The 24905-nt window shown below is 38.1% G+C and overlaps 3 protein-coding genes across 3 annotated transcripts; all 3 read left to right on the top strand.

The window, feature by feature from the left end:
• The first annotated feature begins 1874 nt into the window (after positions 1 to 1874).
• On the top strand, positions 1875 to 7367 carry LOC127905833 (uncharacterized). Its single transcript, XM_052456267.1, has 4 exons — positions 1875 to 2552; positions 2637 to 3011; positions 3141 to 3748; positions 4154 to 7367. Exons 1-4 carry the CDS (start codon positions 1875 to 1877, stop codon positions 7365 to 7367), a joined length of 4875 nt encoding a protein of 1624 aa, XP_052312227.1.
• A 10610-nt stretch (positions 7368 to 17977) lies between these two features.
• On the top strand, positions 17978 to 18477 carry LOC18110862 (uncharacterized). Its single transcript, XM_052456454.1, has one exon. The coding sequence runs from the start codon at positions 18068 to 18070 to the stop codon at positions 18296 to 18298; it is 231 nt and encodes a 76-aa protein (XP_052312414.1). The 5' UTR covers positions 17978 to 18067; the 3' UTR covers positions 18299 to 18477.
• Positions 18478 to 23593: 5116 nt separating this feature from the next.
• Positions 23594 to 24083, top strand: LOC127905858 (uncharacterized). The gene has a single exon (XM_052456455.1). The coding sequence runs from the start codon at positions 23683 to 23685 to the stop codon at positions 23905 to 23907; it is 225 nt and encodes a 74-aa protein (XP_052312415.1). The 5' UTR covers positions 23594 to 23682; the 3' UTR covers positions 23908 to 24083.
• The last annotated feature ends 822 nt before the right edge of the window (positions 24084 to 24905 follow it).

Genomic DNA, 24905 nt, shown 5'->3' with positions numbered 1-24905 from the left:
CCAGCTCCCCCACAGACCCACACACACCCGAACAGCCCTTCTTCTAGCGCCACTCCCCTTGATTTTCTTCTTCCCCTCAGCAACCAGCAACAAGGGACACCCTTCTCTCTTGCAAAACCAAATCGGGGCAGCCCCCTCCATTTCCTCTCATTCTCTTCCAGCAGTCACAAAGAAACACTGTCCCCTCTCCCTCCCATCAACACAACGCCAGCAACAGAGCTTCACCTCAGCTTCTCCTTCACCGCAGCTTCAACAGCCCCAGCAACGCCTCCCGCGGCCTCCTCAGCAGTGACAGCCTCCACAGGAGCAAGCCTCCGCCTTCCAGCTTCTTCGCCGGCCAACAGCAGTCTTCCTTCCTCCAGCGACGCCCAGCAGCAACCGGAGTAGCAGCTCCTTCCTCAGTTACACCGACAGCTCCAGCCGAGAGCTTTCCTTCTCCTCTGCAGGAATCGGCTCCTTCATCTTCTAGCCGGGACCAGTGCACGCCAGTGAAACCACCAGCCTCCACCGCAGCACCGCCGACATACCAGCGACGCACCGCCGCCTCCACGCCAGGTGCTCTTCTCCCCCCTCTTCGCACATTGTTTGGTTTCATCTCCTGCATGCAGAACGAGCAGCGTTCTGCATGCAGGAAGGGGGGAAAATAATTCCCCCCGTTTGTTTTTTAATTAGGCTGGGCCAGATTGGTTCTGGCCCACCAATGTGGTTTCCTCCTGTGGGCCGGACTGATACCAGCCCAGCCCTACTGGCTGGGCTGGTTCCGGCCCATGATAAAACAGACTTTGTTTGGGGCCGAGATCGACCCAATATCCTTTGGCCCGAGATCGGCCCAGCCCGGCCCAATTATATATTAAATGTTATGTATATTATATTGTGGTTGTATTATTTATATCTGATATATATATAGAAAAATTAATTAATTTCCTCGAAAATTATTTCAAAAATATGTGAGTTTATTGTAATTTTATTACTGTATTTTGATCAATATCGGTTTGTATTTTTATACTGTAAAGATACAAATCCGGTATTAAAATACCCGGTTTTCGTCAAAACATAAAAAATACATAATTACAAAAAAAAATGTTTTGTTTTCATGCATACGGCCTAGTCTCTCTAATATATATATATAAATATTATAACATCATATTTTTCACACAACAAAGAAAATTTCAAAACAATATATGTATTAGCATGCATTTTGGCTTTAATAACCAGTTTATTCAAGCCATGAGAACTAGGCCAATATTTCAAAAATTCTAAAAAAATCTTTTTGTCCTCTTTTAGTATTTGGGATTACGAATTTATACGTAAGACGTATTCCTGATATAAAAAATATGGTTTTTCATAGACGTTAGAATAGTTAGGTTTTACCCGATAAGATAAGGACCTCCTTATTGAGGAAGACTTTTCTTGAACCATAGACGGACCAACATACATAGACAGTTAGAAGGATTAGGTTTTACCCCTTAAGATAAGGACCTCCTTATTGAGGAGAACTTTTCTTGAACCATAGATGGACCAACAATTAGGAAACATAACGAGACCTGAAATTTTATCAGACAAATGAACAATGCAGCTTACCTTAGGTAGGGCGTATTTGGGGTGCTAATACCTTCCCTTTACGCAACCAGTCCCCGTACCCAATCTCTGAGACCAGTTAGGGTTCCTAGTGACCAAAATACTAGGTGGCGACTCCCATTCCATTTTCACTGCTAAGAGACAACGAATTCCTTGTCTCCCTACATTGACCAGATATATATCCCACCATACACATTCGAGGGCGGACGATCGCCGCGACGTCGCGCACCCGCGACACCGGGCATGGGATTGAAACCTGTTACGCCTTCAAGAAGAGGTTGTTGGAGCTTATTAAGATGGGATGGGTATCCTTTGAGGACAAGCCCAATGTTAATTCAAACCCATTGCCTAAGCATGCCCCAAATAGTAGTGGAATAGGCATGATCGAAGTGGGAAATCAATGCAAGGTGTTGAAGGTGCCCATGAAGAGGTTGTACGACATGTTGGTACAATCAGGATTTCTAAAGACAAAGGTGGAGAGCCATTTGGAGGGATATGATTACTGTGAATACCATGGAAGAGATGGACATCATATTGAGGATTGCATCGAGTTTTGCGAAAAGATTGCAAAAATGCTAAAAATGGGGGAGTTGAGGATTGAACCCATAAAGAGCAGCGGTGAGGTGAGTATGATGGAAGGTCAAGATGAAATGACAGGAGTATGCAGGGTCCAGCAAACAGCTTATGGGCCCCCAAGGCTAATCTTGGTTAAACCGCCCTACACAATAGGGAATCACAATGCCATGCCTTATAATTATGGTTATGCCTCTAACGTTCAAGCTCCTCTTCCTTTGTTCCAGCCTGAGATAAGTGGTTTGACCAGGAGTGGTCGTTGCTTTACGCCCGAGGAGTTGAGGAAGTCAAAGGGCAAAGAAGTGGTAGATCTGGACAAAGCACTAGAAGTTAATAAGCCAGTAACGGAAGAGGAATCGAATGAATTCTTGAAGTTGATCAAGCATAGCGAATATTGCATAGTGGATCAACTAAAGAAGACTCCAGCTAGGATCTCCTTTATGTCCTTGATACTCAGCTCTGAGCCGCATCGAAACGCCTTGCAGAAGGTATTGAATGAGGCATATGTACCCCAAGACATCGAACATAAAACCATGGAGCACCTAGTGGGGAGAATCCATGCAACGAATTACCTGTACTTCACAGCTGACGAGCTCGATGATGAAGGTACCGGACATAACAAGCCTTTATACATTACGGTTAGGTGCAAGGATTGCCTCATAGGAAAAGTACTCATTGATAATGGCTCGGCCCTTAACGTGTTGCCAAAACACATGCTAGAAGAAATGCCGATCGATGAATCCCATATTAAGCCAAGTACTATGATGGCCAGAGCGTATGACGGGTCGCCTAGGCCAATAATTGGGACTTTAGAAGTGGAGCTATATGTGGGACCACAAATGTTCCTAGTAACACTTCAGGTTATGGATATCCACCCTTCCTATAGTATGTTGTTAGGAAGACCTTGGATTCATGCAGCGGGGGCAGTAGCTTCGTCATTGCACCAATGCCTGAAGTATATCATGAATGGGATGTTGGTAACTGTCAAGGCCGAGGAGACAGTATCCATGACAAAGAATGTAGCTGTGCCTTTTATCGAAGCGGGTGATTGCAAGGGTAACAATATCCATGCCTTTGAGATTGTGAACACCGACTGGGTGCCGGAAAACACAGTGCTAAGAAGGCCAAGGATCTCAGAAGCAGCAAGGATGGCAAGTCTATGCTTCTTGAACCGCGGAATCCCATTTCAGTATAACCTTATTATCGGGATACCAGAAGGGGTTAATCTGGCAAAGATGAAAAGTGCTGCTCAAAGATTTGGGCTAGGGTACCAACCTAACCAAGAGGATTATCGGTGGGCTGCTGGTCGGAGAAGGGCAAGAAGGATGGCTAGAATTAAAGGAAGAGAGCCTGATGAAGAAAAGCTGGAAATCCCTCCCCTTAGCGTGTCATTCCCAAAAGCTGCATACATAATGCAACATGATAAAGAAGCCGAAAGCCTTGATCAAGAGCTGTCAAACATGAGCATAAATACCTTGGGGGAAAACAAGGTGGAAGGAGATGACATGAAGACAGTAGCAAGAAAGGGAGATGAAGCACTCCCACAACTGACGGTCTACACCATAGAAGAAGTATCCGCCAAGACCTTTGTGCGCAAGTTAGCTCAAGACGAGAAGTTTCAGAACTGGGTGACCCAAGAAGCTCCAGTGGTTTTCAAAATGTAAACCAATTTTGTTTGTCTTAACATGCTTTTGTCATTGCTTATGTTTGCTTTTATTTCCTCTAGTTGACAATCAAGGCTCATGATGTCAGCTAGATTTTATGTTTGTCATGGAGCCCACTTTTTCTTTAAATAAATTGTGAGATCATGCACTTTCCACAAATTGCTTTCTTTTTTTATGCATTTACACCAAACACTTCCCGCTTTCAGGAATCCTGAAAGCGGATCTCCTACAACATCACATATATTTAGCATCAAGAATAAATGGCCAAACTTGAACGAGCATGTGATAGCTATGGAAGAAGAAGAATGGGATGAAAGCAATATTAGTGAATTCACCAGGTTAGTAGAACAACAGGAACAGACTTGGAAGCCTATCGCCGAGGAACTCGAAACCATCAATGTGGGTAGTGATCAGCTCAAGAAAGAGTTGAAAATAGGTACCTTAATTACTTCTGAACAAAGGATAAAAATGATCACCCTATTACAAGAATATTCAGATGTCTTTGCTTGGTCCTATGAAGATATGCCGGGTTTGGATACAAATATTGTAGTACACAAAATACCGTTGGAAGAAGGTTGTAAGCCAGTCAAGCAGAAGCTGAGGAGGGCCCACCCAGATGTCTGGATCAAGGTCAAGGCAGAACTGGAGAAGCAATGGGATGCTGGCTTCCTAGAAGTAGTTAGATATCCACAATGGGTATCTAACGTTGTTGTGGTGCCTAAGAAGGAGGGGAAGATTAGAGTTTGTGTGGATTTTCGGAATTTGAATAGAGCTAGCCCTAAGGATGATTTTCCCCTACCACACATAGATGTTTTAGTAGATAACGCTGCCCGGAGTTCCACTTATTCCTTTATGGATGGTTTTTCAAGATACAACCAGATAAAAATGGCTCCGGAGGATAAGGCGAAAACAACTTTTGTCACACCTTGGGGGACGTTCTGCTACAAGGTCATGCCATTTGGATTGAAGAATGCAGGAGCAACCTATCAAAGAGCAATGGTGACTTTGTTCCACGACATGATGCACAAGGAAATTGAGGTGTATGTAGACGACATGATTGCCAAGTCTAAAAGGGGAGAGGATCATGTTGAAATTTTGAGGAAGTTGTTTGAGAGGTTGAGGAAGTATGAACTAAGGCTTAATCCTGCAAAATGTTCATTCGGAGTTAAATCGGGCAAGCTGTTAGGATTTGTAGTAAGTGATAGAGGTATAGAGGTGGATCCAGATAAAGTAAGGGCCATCCAAGCTATGTCATCCCCTAAGACGGAGAAAGAAGTAAGAGGATTCTTGGGAAGGTTAAACTACATTGCTCGGTTCATAGCTCAGTTAACAACGACATGTGAACCTATATTCCGACTACTAAGGAAAAAGAATCCTGGAACCTGGAATGAGGAGTGTGAGGAGGCATTCAATAAAATCAAGCATTATTTACAAAATCCACCTTTACTGGTTCCTCCAGTAGCAGGAAAACCTCTAGTATTATATCTAACAGTAACTGAAGCAGCCATGGGATGTGTATTGGGTCAGCATGATGAAACCGGAAGGAAGGAAAGAGCTATTTATTACTTAAGTAAGAAATTCACTGAATGTGAGTCTAGATACACGGAGATAGAAAGGCTTTGTTGTGCGTTGGTGTGGGCTGCAAAGAGGTTGCGACATTATATGTTATACTATACCACTTGGTTAATTTCAAAAGTGGATCCTCTGAGGTATATTTGTAACAAGCCCTTTCTCTCAAGTCGAATTGCAAGGTGGCAAGTTCTATTAGCAGAATATGACATAGTATACATGACAAGGAAAGCCGTAAAAGGAAGTGCAATTGCAGACCATCTGGCCGATAATGCTGTTGAAGATTATGAACCTTTGGATTTTGACTTCCCTGATGAAGATATATTGTCAATAGAGAAAGAAGAAGAGAAGACAGATTGGTGGACGATGTTTTTTGACGGTGCAGTGAATGTATATGGTAACGGGGCCGGTGCGGTAATAATCTCTCCTAATAAGAAACAATATCCAGTTTCGGTTAAACTACATTTCGAGTGCACCAACAACACAGCTGAGTATGAAGCTTGTACACTCGGTTTAGAAGCGGCATTAGAGTTGAAGATAAAGAAGTTAGATGTATATGGAGATTCAATGTTGATTATTTGTCAGGTTAAAGGGGAATGGCAGACCAAGGAGGACAAGTTGAGGCCGTACCAGGAATACCTATCCACGCTAGCAAAGGAATTTGAAGGAATTAGATTCACCCATCTGGGAAGGGAGGGGAACCATTTTGCGGATGCTTTGGCCACGTTAGCTGCTATGACTACCATTGATCTCAAGTGCAAGGTACAACCGGTACACATTGACATTAGAAATGACCCAGCTTATTGTTGCTTAGTTGAAGGAGAGATAGACGGACATCCTTGGTATTATGATATCAAGAACCTTGTGCAAAATCACGAATATCCGGTGGGAGCTTCCAAAACGGATAAGAAAACTTTGAGAAGGTTGGCTATAGACTTCTATTTAGACGGAGAGATTTTGTACAAAAGATCATTTGATGGGACCCTACTAAGGTGTTTGAATGAGGCAGATGCTAGAAAGGCATTACGGGAGGTCCATGAGGGGATTTGCTCAACCCATGCTAGCGGGCATATGATAGCGAGGAAAATCCAAAGGGCTGGTTATTTTTGGTTGACACTAGAGAAAGACTGTATCGATTATGTCAGGAAATGTCATAAATGTCAAGTTTACAGTGACAAGGTCAATATGCCACCAGCTCCTCTATTTAATCTAATATCCCCTTGGCCGTTTGCAATGTGGGGAATTGACGTGATCGGGCCTGTTAACCCAAAAGCTAGCAATGGTCATAGATTCATCCTCGTAGCTATTGACTACTTTACAAAATGGGTAGAAGCTAGTTCATATGCCCACGTAACACAGAACGTAGTAAAGAGGTTTATAGAGAAGAACTTGATTTGTCGATATGGTCCTCCTGAAAAGATAGTGACAGATAATGCACAGAATTTCAATGGAAAAATGATAGCGGAGCTGTGTACTAAATGGAAAATCAAGCATTCGAATTCTTCACCATACCGACCAAAGATGAATGGCGCAGTAGAAGCCGCCAACAAGAACATCAAGAAGATTATTCAGAAAATGGTAGTCACATATAGAGATTGGCATGAGATGTTGTCATTCGCACTTCACGCATACCGCACTACAGTCAGGACCTCGACAGGGACTACCCCATATTCTTTGGTATACGGTATGGAGGCAGTGATGCCGTTGGAAGTGGAAATCCCATCGTTAAGAGTATTAATGGATTCCGAACTAGAAGAGGCTGAGTGGGCCAAAGTGAGATATGAGCAACTGAACTTGATCAGCGAAAAGAGGATAGCTGCAATATGTCATCACCAACTTTACCAGAAACGAATGGCCAAGGCATATGATAAGAAGGTTAGACCGCGGTTGTTTCAAGAAGGGGATCTAGTATTGAAGAAAATATTGCCATTACCTGGAGACGATCAAAGCAAATGGGCACCGAATTACGAGGGCCTTACGTAGTAAAGAAGGCATTCTCAGGAGGAGCGCTGAAGTTGGCTAGAATGGATGGAGAAGACCTAGCTCGACCTGTGAATTCTGACTCTGTAAAAAGATATTATGTTTGATGTACGCTCCTAAATCAATAAAGCAAAGTTTGGCCATTGACTTCTTTCTTTTTTTTGCATTGATCTCACAACAATCATTTTTTTGCATTAATCCCAATAGTGCATGTTTTGTTGTTATCGCACCTAAAAAAGTTTAGCATCGGCTGAACGAATTCCTTCTCTATACAAAAGACTAGGCTAAAATCACACCCCTACACTGGGGGCAATAAGAGATGTTTTCATGAAAAGTTTTACGTGTTTAAAATGTACGGAAGCCTATAGATTTGAAAACCAAGCTAAAGCATTTGACAAAAGCATGACAAAGAGGCAATGACAAATCATACATTTTGGGAAAAGGACTACTTAAAGAAAGTCAGAGATTTCTTCTCCAAAATATGATAGGAGGCAACACGAGAGATAAATCCAGCATGCGACTTCAAAAGCAAGCTCAGGTTAAGAAGGAGGCTCATGAACTCGAAGAAGGTGATGGGGCCTATGTTTCAAAACCAGGTACGAATGCATGCATGACATCTAATCATAAAGCATTGCATATATGTTTTTTGGATCGTTACAGGAGGAGACCTTGATGCTTTCCAACAAGATTGGAGACGAAGAAAGAATCATAGAGGATGATAGCAAAGAATCACGGTTTTGAACCATAGTGGATTCTGGAACAACGAGAATAACAAGAAAAAGAGAGAATGAAAAGTTTTGAACCCTGCCATCAGGAAGAACGACATCGATATCAGCTTTGGTAATAAGGAATCGCCAGATGGGATTCCAAATTGATTAAAGGAGATCGCCAGAAGGGATCTCGTGTTTCGCTATTAGAAGGTCGCCAGATGGGACCTCATTTCATGTTGAAAGGAATCGCCAGATGGGATTCCAAGTTGATTAAAGGAGATCGCCAGAAGGGATCTCGTGTTTCGCTATTAGAAGGTCGCCAGATGGGACCTCATATTTCATGTTGAAAGGAATCGCCAGATGGGATTCCAAGTTGATTAAAGGAGATCGCCAGAAGGGATCTCATGTTTTGCTATTTAAAGGTCGCCAGATGGGACCTCGTATTACATGTTGGTTAGAAGGAATCGCCAGATGGGATTCCAAGTTGATTAAAGGAGATCGCCAGAAGGGATCTCGTGTTTCGCTATTTGAAGGTCGCCAGATGGGACCTCGTATTACATGTTGGTTAAAAGGAATCGCCAGATGGGATTCCAAGTTGAATAAAGGAGATCGCCAGAAGGGATCTCGTGTTTCGCTATTTGGAGGTCGCCAGATGGGACCTCGTATTACCTGTTGAATAAAAGGAATCGCCAGATGGGATTCCAAGTTGAAGGAGATCGCCAGAAGGGATCTCGTATTTCGCTATTTGGAGGTCGCCAGATGGGACCTCATATTTCGTTTGAATAAAAGGAATTGCCAGATGGGATTCCAAGTTTGATTAAAGGAGATCGCCAGAAGGGATCTCATGTTTCGCTATTTGAAGGTCGCCAGATGGGACCTCGTTTTTCATGTTGATTAAAAAAGGAATCGCCAGATGGGATTCCAAATTGACTAAAGGAGATCGCCAGATGGGATTCCAAGTTGAGGAGGATTGCTGTAAAAGACAAGTTTCAGATCAATCAAGCTTCAACCAGATCAGTTTCGGGAGTTCCGTTTTGGGGTTTATCTTTATAAAACTTACTGCGCAAAACCTCTGCTCCGTAAGCATTATAAAGAGGGGGCATCTGTTGTAACCCATTTTTGGGTTCCCCCCATAAAAATATAAATATATAGCCGGAAGAAATTAGAAAAAATAATAAGAGGTGGGAGTGCTCAGAAAATGGTTGGAAAATTGGTCAATGAGGTTAAAAATACAAAGATTGGAGTTAGGACAGTATATTCTTGAAGGATGAGAGCCCTATTGAGAGGAGAAATTTGAAATTTGAGGAGAAAAGCCCAAATTTGGATGTTTATGGACTTAATTGGATTCTTAAATGAATTTATAGGAGATTTGATTGTAAGAAAAATTGATTTTTAAGTCAATTTGGGCTTTAATTAGAAGAAATTTAAGTTCTGGGGCCAAAATATATTTTTTAGGAATTTATTAGTTCAAATCAGGGGCTTAATTGCATAAATATTGAAGTTTAAGGGCCAATTGGGGACTTAATTAAGAAAATCCAAAACCAGGGACCAAATTGGAAGAGGAGCGTAAATGGAGGGGCTGCAATTATTCGGTTCAGGGGCCTAATTGAAGAAATTGAAAGTTTATTAATCAATTGAGGGCTCAATTGCATAAATCAGAGGCCAAGGACCAAACTGAAAAACGCGGCCAACTATAAGGGCAGGGACTAATTTTGGCAGGGGTGCAATTGAAATGAACAAAAGATGATTGAGGGCTGCTTTGCAAATTGACGCGTTTTGGCGTCTTGCTGGACTTAAATGAAACGGCGCGTTTTGCCTAAAACGACGCCGTTTCATGCAAAAAAAAAAAAAAAAAAAGAGAAGATCGGAACGGTGTCGTTTTGAACGACACTGTTCCGATTTCTTCCTCCCATGGACGTGCAGCAGGGGAAGAAAGCAAAATGGTGGGTTTTTCTTCTTCAAGTGTGCTGTCTCTCTCTTGACCGCATGCCTTGCCAGAAAACCGAGGGAGCCGCACCTCGCCAGCCACGCCCGCTGGCCGACCACCCGCCGCGCGCCTACCCGAAAAACAGGGAGCGGAACCTCGACAGCTGCACCCAAATGGCCGACCAACCGCCGCAGCCCTTGCTCCCCATGTGCAACCATAAAAAGCCCCGCCCTTTGGCTCTATAAATAGACCGAAAGAGGAAAAAAAAGGGAGAAAAAGGGAAAGGGAGGAGGAGACCCGAAAGAGAGAGAACGGAGAGAAGAAAAAAAAGGAGAGAACCGAAGAGAGAACAAACCAAAGAGAGGAGGGAACGAATCAAAAAAAGAGAGAGGACCGAAAGAAGAGGAAATAGAGAGAAACAGAGAACAGAACCGAATAAAAAGGGAACCACTGATAAACTCAAACGGAGAGGAAGGAAAAGCTTGAAACGGGGTAGGAAACTTGACAACAAACCGGGAGGATAAAGGGAAACCACCGAAAACGAAAGAAGAGGAAGGCATACGGAGGAGAAGGGAAGAGCAGTAACCTCACCCTCCACCGTTTGAAATAGCAGCACCGCCGCTTGGAGCCGCCGTCCGTGAGCCACGACACCGCCACCGGCCTCCACCACAGCACCACCAGCGAAGCATTCCAATCAGCAAGCCATCGCCTCCTCCGCGCCAGGTAATTCTTCCTCCCCCCTTGTTCTGGTGTTTATTTTTTTCCTTCTCTGCATGCAGAACGAGTAGCGTTCTGCATGCAGGGGTGGGGGGGAATTAATTCCCCCCGCCCGTTTGGTCTGGGCCAGGCAGATCCTGGCCCAGCCCTGTCTTCTGGGCCGGGTCTGGCCCAGAGAAGAATATCAGTTTTTTGGGCCGAGATCGGCCCAATCCATTTTGGGCCGAGATCGGCCCAATCCATTTTGGGCCGAAATCGGCCCAACATTTTTTGGGCTGAGTCCGGCCCAGTTGGTTGGGCCGGACCAGCCCAACCCATTTAATATTATATATTTATATATTATATTGTTTTGTATTATTTATATATGTATACATGTTTTAAAACAAAAAAAAACAAAAAAAATAAAAAAGGGTTCTTCAAAAATCATTTAAAAAATATGCGATTTTGTTGTAATTTTATTACTGTATTTTGATCAATGTCGGTTTGTATTTTTATACGGTAAAGATACAAATCCGGTATTAAAATACCCGATTTTCGTCAAAACATCAAAAAATACATAATTACAAAAAAAAAAAATGTTTTGTTTTCATGCATACGGCCTAGTCTCTCCAATATATATATATAAATATTCTAACATCATATTTTCACACAACAAAGGAAATTTCAAAACAATATATGTATTAGCATGTATTTTGGCTTTAATAACCAGTTTATTCAAGCCATGAGAACTAGGCCAATATTTCAAAAATTCTTAAAAAATCTTTTTGTCTTCTTTTAGTATTTGGGATTACGAATTTATACGTAAAACGTATTCCTGATATTAAAAATATGGGTTTTTTTACATAGACATTAGAACGGTTAGGTTTTACCCGATAAGATAAGGACCTCCTTATTGAGGAGGACTTTTCTTGAACCATAGACGGACCAACATACATAGACGTTAGAAGGATTAGGTTTTACCCCTTAAGATAATGACCTCCTTATTGAGGAGGACTTTTCTTGAACCATAGACGGACCAACAACTAGGAAACACAACGAGACCTTGAATTTTATCAGACAAATAAACAATGCAGCTTACTTTAGGTAGGGCGTATTTGGGGTGCTAATACCTTCCCTTTACGCAACCAGTCCCCGTACCCAATCTTTGAGACCAGTTAGGGTTCCTAGTGACCAAAATACTAGGTGGCGACTCCCATTCCATTTTCCTACCAACAAAAGACTATTTTCTTGTCTCCCCACATTTACCAGATAGATACCATACACACTTCCTAGATCTAAAAAATGGAAAATTCGCCGCGTCGCCGCGCACCCCGCGACAATTATTATGGTGAATCATGCATGCATATCCAGAATTTGATATTTCTTAATTGAATTTTGGAAAAGTCGTAATACTTGGTAAAGCCTTTGGATCGATAGTTTCTCTGAGATGTGAATGGAATTAACAACATAGAGAATAATAAAAAAGAAAAAGCAACAGAATCAATCATCAGAAGTTGTGAGAATTATATCTTTCTTTGAAGATTTTGATTTTGACCACAGTGAACCTATAAGCTTAACTAGAGAGGCTTCTATGATTTCTATATATACGGACTAGCTTGGCTTCAAACCATATGTACAAGTCAAGCTCAAACTCAGAACCTACTTAAACTGTTTCTTCTTCTTATTTTTTAGTGTCATTTTGCAAATGGCTCGCCAAGCAGATCGCCTTTACAAGATTGGGTTGGAAGGGTTTGCACTAATAGACGAGTGGTACGGGTGCCCTAGGAGGTCTTCAACTCCTCAAGAGCACCATCAGCAACGATATGATTATGGTGGAATCCAAGTTCCCATGATGAAAATGGATGTTATCAACAACAAGGAGGCAGCTAAACATTATGGTGGGGTGGTGATTATGGATTATCGAAAGAAAAAGTTACTCTATTGAGCTCTTTAGTGATAATGTATTGGGCCTTGCTTTGCTTGGTTAAGTTAATTACCAAGCATAATTAAGTCGTTTTTAACTTTATTGTTTTCTTCTTCTTTTTCCTATGTTTGTGTGTGTGTGCCAAGTGTTTTAGAGTCAGCTACTCCAAAAGATGAAAAAGTATGAGTGCCTTAAAGTGATTTGCTGCACCTCTTATTTCTCTATGATTACGTTGTTGGGTTTCTTGAAATACATGACATAGTGAAAATAGTTTTTTCAAGTCTCATGGATCTCATTAAACAACATAAATTTATTTAGGATTTGTGCAAAAATTATATGAAGATAGTTCTTCGTCCTAGAATTTGATCAACACTTGAAGGCTGCGTTTTCGTAAATCAAGTCCTTACTTGATTTTTTTAAATCTAGAATTTTAATCTCATGTTCTAATTATATTATAGTTTTCAATTTCAAAAACTTATTTACAATCAATTTGTTATTACCTACTTTTGACTCCACGAAAAATCAAGAAAAGAAAAAAGAAAAAATAGAAAGAGAAAATCCAAAATACAAGAGGATATACATGAAAAAAACCTAAAAGATTACTCAAGTTGATGGTGAAGGACCAAATTACTAGTGGAAAAGTTGGAGGACTAAAATGTACAAAACTACTATGATTAACAACCCAATTCTAATTGACAAGGTTCCTATTGGTGAAAATATTTCTATTAGGGTAAAGAAATACAAATTTGGATAGGTAAGGACTTAATGAGAATTTTGGAAGGCTTAATTAATTTTATTGAGGACTTGATTACTGGGAAAATCAGTTTTTAGAGTCAATTTAGGTGTTAATTGAAATAAATTAAAGTTCCGAGACTTAATTGGTTTTTTAGGAGGTTTAATTGGATGAATCAAGGGCTTAATTGTAAGAATATTAAAGTTTGGTATGCAATTAGGAACTTGATTTAAAAAATCTAAAACCAAGGACCAAACTGAAAAAAAAACGCATGAAGTGGTATCAGAATCTATTATCCTTTTATTATTAACAAAACGGAAGCCATAACTTACTGTTTATACTGTAATATTAGGATTGAGAGGTACAATGTCCAGAATGCATCTAAGGATAACCATATGTCCATATCCATAAGATCTCAATGGATTGCACATCTTTAAGCTAGAATAAAGTGCCTTCACTTATTATTTAGCATTATTGCGCAGGACAAGTCTTCACTGCTTATTTCCTTAACAGTTTTGTCACTATCAAAAATTCAATGAATACAAACGGATTTGCTGATTGAATTTTTCTATCGGTATTTTATGGTGTTATTTACCAACCAAATTTTTTCCCTTGCTAAAAGGATAATGTCCAGAATGCTTCTAAGGATAACCATATATGCATATCCATAAGATCTCAATGGATTGCCTCTTACCATAGAATTGTAAATAATGAAGACTATTTTACAAGGTTTTTATCCTACATTTGAAAAAACACAACTTATTTCTTGTAAACATAGAGTCTATATAAGGTTTTATATTACATATTGAAAAAATAAAATATTTATCTAGTATTTATATAGTAAACTTTGATACGTGATAGTAACCAAAACAAAAGGGGTAGTGGGCTTGCGTGTATAAAGTTGAGCCGAGCAGGAGAAAAACCTCTGATTGCTCTCCGACGTGTGAGGCAATGCCTATACTTTCTGAACCTTTTGTCTCTAGCAATAATTTGTTTTTTGCTCTTAAATTGAAACCACAATTTTTTTAAAACTTAGAATTAATTTTCTATTAGTCACAAAATCCTAACAACTCTTTTATTTTAAAACGTTTTTAACATTTACAATTCTTTAACTTCCTAACAGCTCTTTTATTTTTTTGAACTGTTGTAAAAACTCTTTAATTTTCTAATTTATTTTCTGCCTGGTTGTTCCATTTTAACAACCTATATATGCCATGCACTCTTACAATCATAGTGTGCTGAAAAAACCATAGTATTTTTCTGTGTTTGCAAAACTTGCTGGCATTTCCTTTCGATCTTGGTCTAGCTGTTTCCGTAACCCTTGTTTTAGAAAAAATCTTGTTGAATTCTGGAATATAACCTTGTGTTGAGAAAATATATTTAAGGACAATGTTTGTGCGTGCCTCAAGTTTTATTTTGTATCCAGCACATCCTTAAGTAAATAAAGAAAGCTAGAATAAAGTGGCCTCAGTGATTATTTAGCATTATTAAGTAGGCCAAGTACTCTTCACTGCTTATTTCCTATTAGTTCTGTATTGTGGAATTGCACTTACAAATAAAGAACTTGTTCTTGATATTTTCGTACAGAATTTCTCTCTCGAATAGTTGGTCAATAAAGTCACTTCGTTTATTCGGATTTGAGGCCGGCCATGAGATGCAGAGGTTGTGTCACATTAATTATGTCATGTTACTTAGGTTAACTAGAATAAGAAATAAAGATATAGGTTTTGGAAAGAATAAAGATCAGTTAAAGAAGGAAAAAAAAAAGAATAGAAAAAAAGATTATCAAAAAAAGAATCAGATTCACCATTAAACTAAAGAGTCTCATCGATTCTACGAAACTTGTCGGAAGGAATCATTTGTTCAATAATTGAATGCGATTTTTGCTTTATATATATTTTAGGAACTTTGCACTAGAAAGGGAACATTTGTGCCACCAAGTACTAACACTAGAAAGGGAACCTTTTTTTCCCAGTGTTAATAGATACTTTTTTATATATATTTTTGACATTTCTCTTCTTGAATTTTCTTATTAAAGCATGTTTGTTTTTGCATTTCAAAAATGCTTTGAAAACAGTTTGAAAATTTTTAATCGTTTTCTTTACTTCAAATTTTAGGGGAGACTTGTGATAATATTTTCAGCATTGTAGCCGACTTTTGGTTGCTCAATCTTTGTTCTTGATTGAACTTTCAACTCTTCAAAGAATTGACCATTTTTTGTTGTGAATTTATACTTCTTTTGCTCGTCTCCAGGTGTAGGCGTTGTGATCGAGTTGGTTTATAGTCTTGTTGCCTTGGATCAAGTCTTCCATTGTGATAAGCTCATTCAAATCTCAACAAACTTGGGTTAGATTGATCTTCAGGTCGCGAATACCATTAAATTCCGCTAGGGTTTGCATCACTAGACCTTCTTTTGGATCTAGACTTGTCATACTAGTCTATAAATATATATGTTAGAACATCCATATAATCTGTCTAGAGCAGATACTCATCTAATTATGGCAGACCCACATATGACAGCTCAGAATCACCTGTTATCGCAAGTCCAACTACATCATTAATGGTTTCTCAAGGTAAGTCATGAGGAATTTGAAGCATATAAAACGATATAACTTGTCCCAATATCATAAAAATGTTAAAAAAATGTGAGTATATGAACCCATGAAGCGGGATCAGAATCTATTTTCCTATTGTTATTAACAAAACGGAAAGCCATAACTTAACTGTTTGTACTATAATATTGGGAGTGAGAGGTACAATGTCCAGAATGCTTCTAAGGATAACCATATCCATAAGATCTCAATGGATTGCCCCTTACTACAGAATCTAGCACATCCTTAAGTAAATAAAGAAAGCTAGAATAAAGTGCCTTCACTGATTATTTAGCATTACTGAGCAGGCCAGGTCTTCACTGCTTATTTCCTAATAATTCCTTACTGTGGAATTGCACTTACAAATAAAGAACTTGTTCTTTATATTTTCGTACGGAATTTATCTCTCGATTAGTCGGTCAATAAAGTAACTTCGTTTATTCGGATTAATTTGAGGCCGGCCATGAGATGGAGAGGTTTTGCCACATTAATTATGTCATGTTAACTAGAATAAGAAATAAAGGTATAGGTTTTGGAAAGAATAAAGATCAGTTAAAGAAGGAAAAAAAAAAGAAAAGAAAAAAAGATTATCAAAAGAAATTAGAAAGGAAAAGATAGTTATATGGAATCAGATTCACCATTAAACTAAAGAGTCGGAATTAAGGAATCATTTGTTCAATAATTGAATGCGATTTTTGTCTTATATATATTTTAGGAACTTTGAACATTTGTGCCACCAAGTACTAACAATAACTGTCCATAGTTTTGCATGCATAGACCCTTTTTTCCCGGTGTTAATAGATATTTTCGGACGAACTTGAAAGCAATTATTCGAGATATCAATTCAATCTGAATTCAATATGCATACATATATATTACTTTTTTTATTTTATATTAAATAATAAATAATGTTTAGGAAATAAAAATCTAAATGGATCGATGAATATAATATTAGTTTCTAAATGATACAACATAGCTAGAAGAAACTGGAGGTTATGAGTGGTTAGAAGGGGAACTGATATAGCTAGATGAGGGTCAAATCACCAACAAATTACATAAATGATTTAACATTTACTTTTATAGTTCAATAAGATAGGAATAAATTCAAGAAAAAATATGATCATGCCAAACTAATAAAGTATCTAAAAAAAACCATAGCTTTTTATTCAACCGTCAGATAAATCTTAAATTTTTACTTAGATTCCCAAAGCCCATCTCTATGGAGGAGCTCTTTGGCAATCCATCCTCTAAATGGATTTCCTCAAATTAAGATGAGAAGATTCGGCTCAAGCCAATTTTGTTTTTTTTTTTTTTTCAAAATTTTATGTTTTATTTCGGATTTTCCATTATTTTTCAAATTAAAGAAACCGAGATAAAATACCCTGAATCTTCTTTCATAATTTGTTTTCGAGAAGGTTTAGTGTTTTTGCTACTTTTACTTTTGGACCTGACTTGTTTCCTGACCGGTAGAAACAGCATGAGTCCGAAAGCAGGGAAGCTTTTGTTTTCTTTAATCACATGATCTGATATTCTCATCTATGCCCAACACAAATTCATAGAAGTGGCTATAATGATTGGCTGACAACAGTTGTTAATGAGCAGTGTTTGCGTCCCTTATTTTTCAGTTTACTAAGTATTTAGAACATTCAATTCCAATCCAAAGTCGATAATAATAAACTCTTGGTGATGGTTTTGTTATCGATGGTGATCGGACGACAAAAAAACCAGTAAAAGTTTCTTATATAAAAAGTTTATTAAGTATTGAACACATCCAAATCTAACAGTTTTTACTTTTTTTGTGTTTAAATATGATATTAATAAACTATTGATGATAATCTTTTTTTCATTTTATGATGTTTTTATCGTCAGTAGTGATAAGATGAAGAAAAGCTATTGATTTTTCTCTCAGCAATGGTTTGTTTTATCGTACACAAATGTTGGGTGCTTTTATTTACAAAAAGGAGTACTATCTAACATTATTCATTTCACAGCTGTTGTCAACCAAACCTTTCCTTTCTATATAAAGGTTGGCTCGGCCTCCTACATATTAAGCCAAAGCAAGAAAACCAACAAAACCTATATACAGCTACTTGTCTTTGTGTGTTGATTAATTGTAGTTAACATGGCACGTCAGGCAGATCTTCTTGTTAAGATTGGGCAGGAGGGTTTTGCAGCCATTGATGAGCACTTCGGCCGGGCCAAGACGCGGCCACCAGTTATGAAGGTTCCCTATGCTCATCCCACATATTACTATGTTCCTGCAACAGAAGTTATCGACAGCAACGGGGCAGCTCAACGCTACAAGGGGAGGCTTTATCTCGATTACCGTAAGGGGAAACCAGTTCCGTTTTAAAGACCTAGTGATTAATCACTTAGCTTTCTTGTATGCATAACCTCCTCTAGTTGTGTTACCTTTAGTCCTGTACGATATTCTCCCTCTGCTAAACGTAGACGAGGAGAGGTTGCTAGAACTCGAGTCAGGAGCTTCTTCTTACTTCATCAAATAAAATTTCTGTGATTTATATATCATAATTTTCTATTTGGCTGGTCAAGTATGCATTGTCATAAATATCACTCTGCTTCCCTGATTATTACCTTATTCACCTATTACTTAGCATGAAATATTGAAAGATTAATGCAGTCGGAAGCACAACAATATAGCTGCAAGCATGGAAATAAAAAGATGGACTGAAATAAGGTGAAAACACGAAGAATCCTAAGATCAAGTCTACCTCCTAAAGAGGTTAATTTACAATCCCTTTTATAGGAGATCCAATGCTTCGATAACTGACTTAGTGGTTTTGAAAGTTTAATGCAAGCGGAAGCACAACAATATAGCTGCAAGCATAGAAAGACAAAAGATAAACTGAAATAATGTTAAAACACTGAGAATCCTAAAACCTTATTTCTAAAATATTAATTTGATTAAGTTTACCTTCTAAAGAGGTTTACAATCTCTTTCATAGACTAGAAAAATCGGCCAAGATTCGAAACAATATCAGAATCCCAAAACATAACGGAAAATAACATAAAATTTAAAAATAAACAATAAATCTGTGAAAATTAAGGAAAAATAACAAAATTATCCCAAATAATAACTAATTAGCCTACTTTATGGAGATACAATGCTCTGATAACTATTGAGTGGTTTTTAATGGGAAAACGGTTTGTAGAATCTTCTATAAAAATTTAAACCTGATTTAACGGTTAGAATATCTCCTGTTATTATTATTTTAGACTATTATTCTGGTCTTGCGTGATCATGCTTTCTCTTGGCCTAAACATCTTTCACTAGTACATGAACATATCTGTTAGTAGTCCGTTTAGGGCAAACAAATAATTAATTTGCTGTTCAAAAGCTTTGAAGCTCTTCAAGGTGTGATTTCACTGAATAATTTCGAGTTTAGAATTATCACCTCATTTTAGAATTGTCCCGAGCACAAGGATAAAATGATGAGCCATGGGAAGCGTCTCCGATAAAGAAATAATAAACGGAGTTCAAGGTAAAACAATAGCTTAGAAAAAAAAACAGTAGAAATTTACATGATATCTAAGAATATCAGCGATCATGACCATGATTGGATCATTTCTGAGTTCTACAACCAAAATTTCCTTCACATCTCTTTAACTAAGCTGATAGTCGATGAAGATTTAAGGAAAAACATGATTCCCAATCCGAGCCATGTGAGCAAGTGTATCTAGTAAAAATATCTTATCTCCTATGAAAATGATATTAGTAAGCCTCCCTCTGAAGCATTGCTTTACACATATCTTTTACAGAAAAAAGGGAAAAATGGGAAATGCTCCGAGTTATACCTTTTCTTGATCTTTCCCAATCCTTCATTATAAATGGGACCCATCAAAAACATGAGATGTGCTTTAACTTCCTCCATATTTCATCTTAGCCTAGAAGGATAAACAAGAATATTATTGCTTCTGAAACATAACGATTGCAAGCATCGCCTTTCGGTGAACTTTTGATGACATGAAACTGCCACAAATTGGGTCCTATCCGAGAGAGTTTTCTTTTTCTGCTCTGTTATCACACATATACAACTGAAATCTTTAAGTCCTCTTTAGGGTATCCCTGAAAGAAAATGGTCTATCATGCATGGAAAGTCCTGAGGAATCTGAGGCATCACTACCTGAAATTCAACCAACAGAATTGCCGACAAAATTATTGAATGGGCGAGAAGCATTCTACTTGAAGGGAAGAGGCTGAAAGAGAACTTCTATGCTACTAAGTCCATGATTAAACCCCTCGGTTTAGAATACTAGAAAATTGACATGTGTCCAAACTTTTGCATGATGTACTACCTTGAAAATGCTGAGCTAACCGTGTGCATGACATGAGAGCATTCCCGTTACAAACCCAGAACTGGCATGAGAAAGACTCTTATGGCATATAAAAAACTTAGATACTTCCCAATCACACCTAGACTGTAGAGGTTATTCATATCACCAAAGACTACTGAGCACATGATATAGCACCAATCACTTGATGCGGTGGATGGAGTGATGGTGCATTCTTCTGACGGTGAAGCATGGAAACACTTTAACAGTGTGCATTCTTATTTTTCAGCTGAATCAAGGAACGTGCATCTTGGGTTATGTACAGATGGATTCAACCCATTCAGGTCATTTGTTGATCCTTATTCTTGTTGGCCGATTATACTCACGGTTTACAACTTACCACTCTTATGGCAATAGTTGCTCCTTCTTCATAATACTTATGGAACAAAGACTTGTTAAGTGCTTGACTAACGGACTGTTTTTCTCAAAGCTTTTAGTTTGGTTGACCTGAAACTTTGTTTTCATAGCAATCCCCATCAACGGAAACTACAATCAAACTGTGTACAACTTGGTTATCTTGAAATCGCAATCTAGTGATTTTCTTAATCCAAAACCAAAATCAATGCCAAAAGTTCGGTCAACCTGAGATCCCAATTTGGCGATCCGCTTTAACTAGAACTAAAATATGAAAAGTAGCTCGGTAACCTAAAATTCCAATCTGGCGATTCACTTTAACCAGAACCTTGGTCTTTGTCGTTAAGTTGGTCAACCTAAAATCCCAATACGACGATTCTCTTTAATAAGAACCAAAATGTCGCCTTTAGCTTAGTTAATCTGAAATCTCAATCTAGAGACCCCCTTTAACCAAAACCTTGGTCTTTATCCTTAGCTCGGTCAACCTGAGATCCCAATCTAGTGATTTCCTTTAACCAAAACCAAAATGTCACCTTAAGCTTGGTTAACCTGAAATCTCAATCTACAGATCCCCTTTAATCAGAACCTTGATCTTTGTTTTTAGCTCAGTCAACTTGAGATCCTAATCTAGCTATTCCCTTTAATTAGAACGAAAATGTCACCTTCAGCTTGGTTAACCTGAAATCTCAATCTAGAGACCCCCTTTAACCAGAACCTTGGTCTTTGTCTTCAGCTCGACAAACCTGAAATCCCAATCTGATGATTCGTTTTAACCAGAACCCAAATGTTGCCTTAAGCTTGGTTAACCTAAAATCTCAATATAGAGACCCCCTTTAACTAAAACCTTGGTCTTTGTCTTTAGCTCATTCAACCTGAGATCCCAATCCGACAATCCTATTTAACTAGAACCAAAATGTTTCTTTCAGTTTGGTTAACCTAGAATCTCAATCTAGTGACTCCCTTTAATCAAGCGATTCCCTTTAACCAAAACCAAAATGTTGCCTTCAACTCGGTTAACCTAAAATCTCAATTTAGAGACCCCTCTTTAACTTGAACCTTAGTCTTTTTCTTTAGCTCGGTCAACTTGAGATCCCAATCCTACGATCCCATTTAACAAGAACCAAAATATTGCCTTCAACTCGGTTAACCTAAAATCTCAATTTAGAGACCCCTCTTTAACTAGAACCTTAGTCTTTTTCTTTAGCTCGGTTAACTTGAGATTCCAATCCTACGAATCTTGAAACATCATCCCCTTCTTAGTCCTAGTTTGATTTGCCAAAAAAATGGAAAAAAAATGAATGATATGGTGGAGAACTAGACCAGTCTTTACCATTGGCTAGAACCAACCATAGGCTGCTTAGAAAGCAACCTTCAACACCTAAAAACAAACCACCACATAACAACCCTGCAATTATCAACAACAACATCTAGTTCTAGCTACCTAGTCTATGTCAAAGAATAGAATCTGAGGCAACTTTTTGACCAAAATTCCATTCTCTATTATTCCTTCAATATTGGGGTTTAATGCAAGCAACTTGTTTATTCGGATTTGAGATGTAAATAGATTTTAATTTTGTTAGGATGAGGTGGTCAGGTTGCGTCACATTGATTATGTCATGAAGTTAACTAGAGTAAGAAATAAAGATATCAAGTTTCGGAGAGAATCAAGATCAGTTAAAGCAAAAAAAAAAAACAGATTATGAAAATAAATTGGAAACGAAAAGTTTAGTTATAAGGAATTAGATTCACAAACAAATTTAAGTCTCATCGATTCTAGGAAACAAGTTGGAAGGAATCAATTTTACAAAAATTGACCTTCGCACTAGAGAGAACCTTCGAGCCACTTCAAATGTACTGAAGGCCATTTGTTTGCCATATGTGCTAATTAAGAACATAATTCTATTCTTTTGTGAGTTAATATTCTGTAAAATAAGCTTGGAATAGCTTGCGGGGGCTTGGCTCAGAGATCATTGAGTTTTTACTACAAATTGCCTTTTAATTTTTTTCCACCTGTAATTGGATTCGATAAGTTTCCCTTTTGTTTACATATGAAGAACAAACATTGCTTGAGGTTATCCAATGCCGAGATCAAGGTCAGATAATACTAGCGAACCCCTAATATAACTGTTAAAAAGGGCTCTGGGATTAAGAAGCAAAAAAAATGTTAAGTGCAGGTTATCCAATGCCGAGACCAAGGTCAGATAATATCCTGATTGTGCTTATTGCCATTAATTAGAAACTGCAATATCGTCACATAATTAAACTGAGATTATTCTGATTAGAGAACAGAAGGAATCTTCTTTCATAATTGGCTTTTGCGAAGGTTTAGTGTTTTTGCTGCTACTGCTTTTGGACCTGACTTGATTCCTGACCGGTCGAAAAAGCATTAGTCCAAAAGCAGGGAAGCTTTTGTTTTCTTTAATCACATGATCAGATATTATAATTTATGCCCAACACAAATTCATAAAAGTGGCTCTAATGATTGGCTGACAACAGTTGTTAATGAGCAGTGTTTGCATCCCTTATTTTTCAGTTTACTAAGTATTTAGAACATTCAATTCCAATCCAAAGTCGATAATAATAAACTCTTGGTGATGGTTTTGTCATCGATGGTGATCGGACGACAAAAAAACCAGTAAAATTGTTTTATATAAAAAGTTTATTAAGTATTGAAAACATCCAAATCTAACATGTTTTACTTTTTTGTGTTTAAATATGATATTAATAAACTTTTGATGATATATATTTTTTTTCATTTTGTGATGCTTTTATCGTCAGTAGTGATAAGATGAAGAAAAGCTATTGATTTTTCTCTCAGCAATGGTTAGTTTTATCGTACACAAATGTTGGGTGCTTTTATTTACAAAAAGGAGTACTGTCTACCATTATTCATTCCACAGCTGTTGTCAACCAAACCTTTCCTTTCTCTATAAAGGTTGGCTTGGCCTCCTACATATTAGCCAAAGCAAGAAAACCAACAAAACCTATAAACAGCTACTTGTCTTTGTGTGTTGATTAATTGTAGTTAACATGGCACGTCAGGCAGATCGTCTTGTTAAGATTGGGCAGGAGGGTTTTGCAGCCATTGATGAGCACTTCGGCCGGGCCAAGAGGCGGCCACCAGTTATGAAGGTTCCCTATGCTCATCCCACATATTACTATGCAACAGAAGTTATCGACAGCAACGAGGCAGCTCAACGCTACAAGGGGAGGGTTTATGTCGATTACCCTAAGGGTAAACCAGTTCCGTTTTAAAGACCTATTGATTAATCACTTAGCTTTCTTGTATGCATAACCTCCTCCAGTTGTGTTACCTTTAGTCCTGTACGATATTCTCCCTCTGCTAAACGTAGACGAGGAGAGGTTGCTAGAACTCGAGTCAGGAGCTTCTTGTTACTTCTTCAAATAAACTTTCTGTGATTTATATATCATTTTCTATTTGTATGTATTGTCATAATTATCTTTCTTACTTCCTCATTATCACCTCTTACTTAGCATGGAATTGAAAGATACAATATGCTCTTGAAATGCTTTGAAGCTCTTCAAGGTGTGATTTCACCGACTAAGTTTGGAACTGTACAGAGCTCAATGATGAGCCGTGGGAGGCGTCTCTGATTGTTGCACTGTAAGCATGAGTGTACGTATGAATATAACCAGCAGATCCGCAAACCACAAGTGATGACAAGCTTCTTAACACTGCTGCATTTAACAGTTTTACCAACAAAATGTTTTCTCGGTATTTACTCTACCATTCCGTCAGCATGAATTTTACCGACTGATTTACGGACGGAATCAGTCCATTGGTAAATTCCTCTTGTCAGTAATTTCATTAATGTCGGTACAAAAAAACCCGATGGTTTTACAGATAGAAAATGCAAGCCAATTTTTTTTCCACTGGAATATACAGACGAAATTATTTCTTCGGTGATTGACAATGGCATATGGAGTAATTTTATTCCAAACCCTCTATAAAATACCGAAGGAATTATTCCATCGGTGATGTAACAGTTGAAATGGCATATGCAGTAATTATTTTTCAACTCTCTGGAATATAACGACGAACAAAGTTTGTCGGTAACTCCGTCCGTAATAATTAAAAAATATATTTTTTAAAAAAAATTATTTATTGAACAAAAAAATAAAATAATAAAAAATAAAAAATTGTATAAAATTCAAGTATGTAAAAATAAATTATCTTAATATAAAAGCCAAATATTCATTACAAATTTATATGTTCAAATAAAATTAAAGAA

The sequence above is a fragment of the Populus trichocarpa genome, chromosome 10 (assembly GCF_000002775.5).
Source record: "Populus trichocarpa isolate Nisqually-1 chromosome 10, P.trichocarpa_v4.1, whole genome shotgun sequence".
Taxonomy (NCBI): Eukaryota; Viridiplantae; Streptophyta; class Magnoliopsida; order Malpighiales; family Salicaceae; genus Populus; species Populus trichocarpa.
This window is presented reverse-complemented; position numbering and strand designations above follow the sequence as displayed.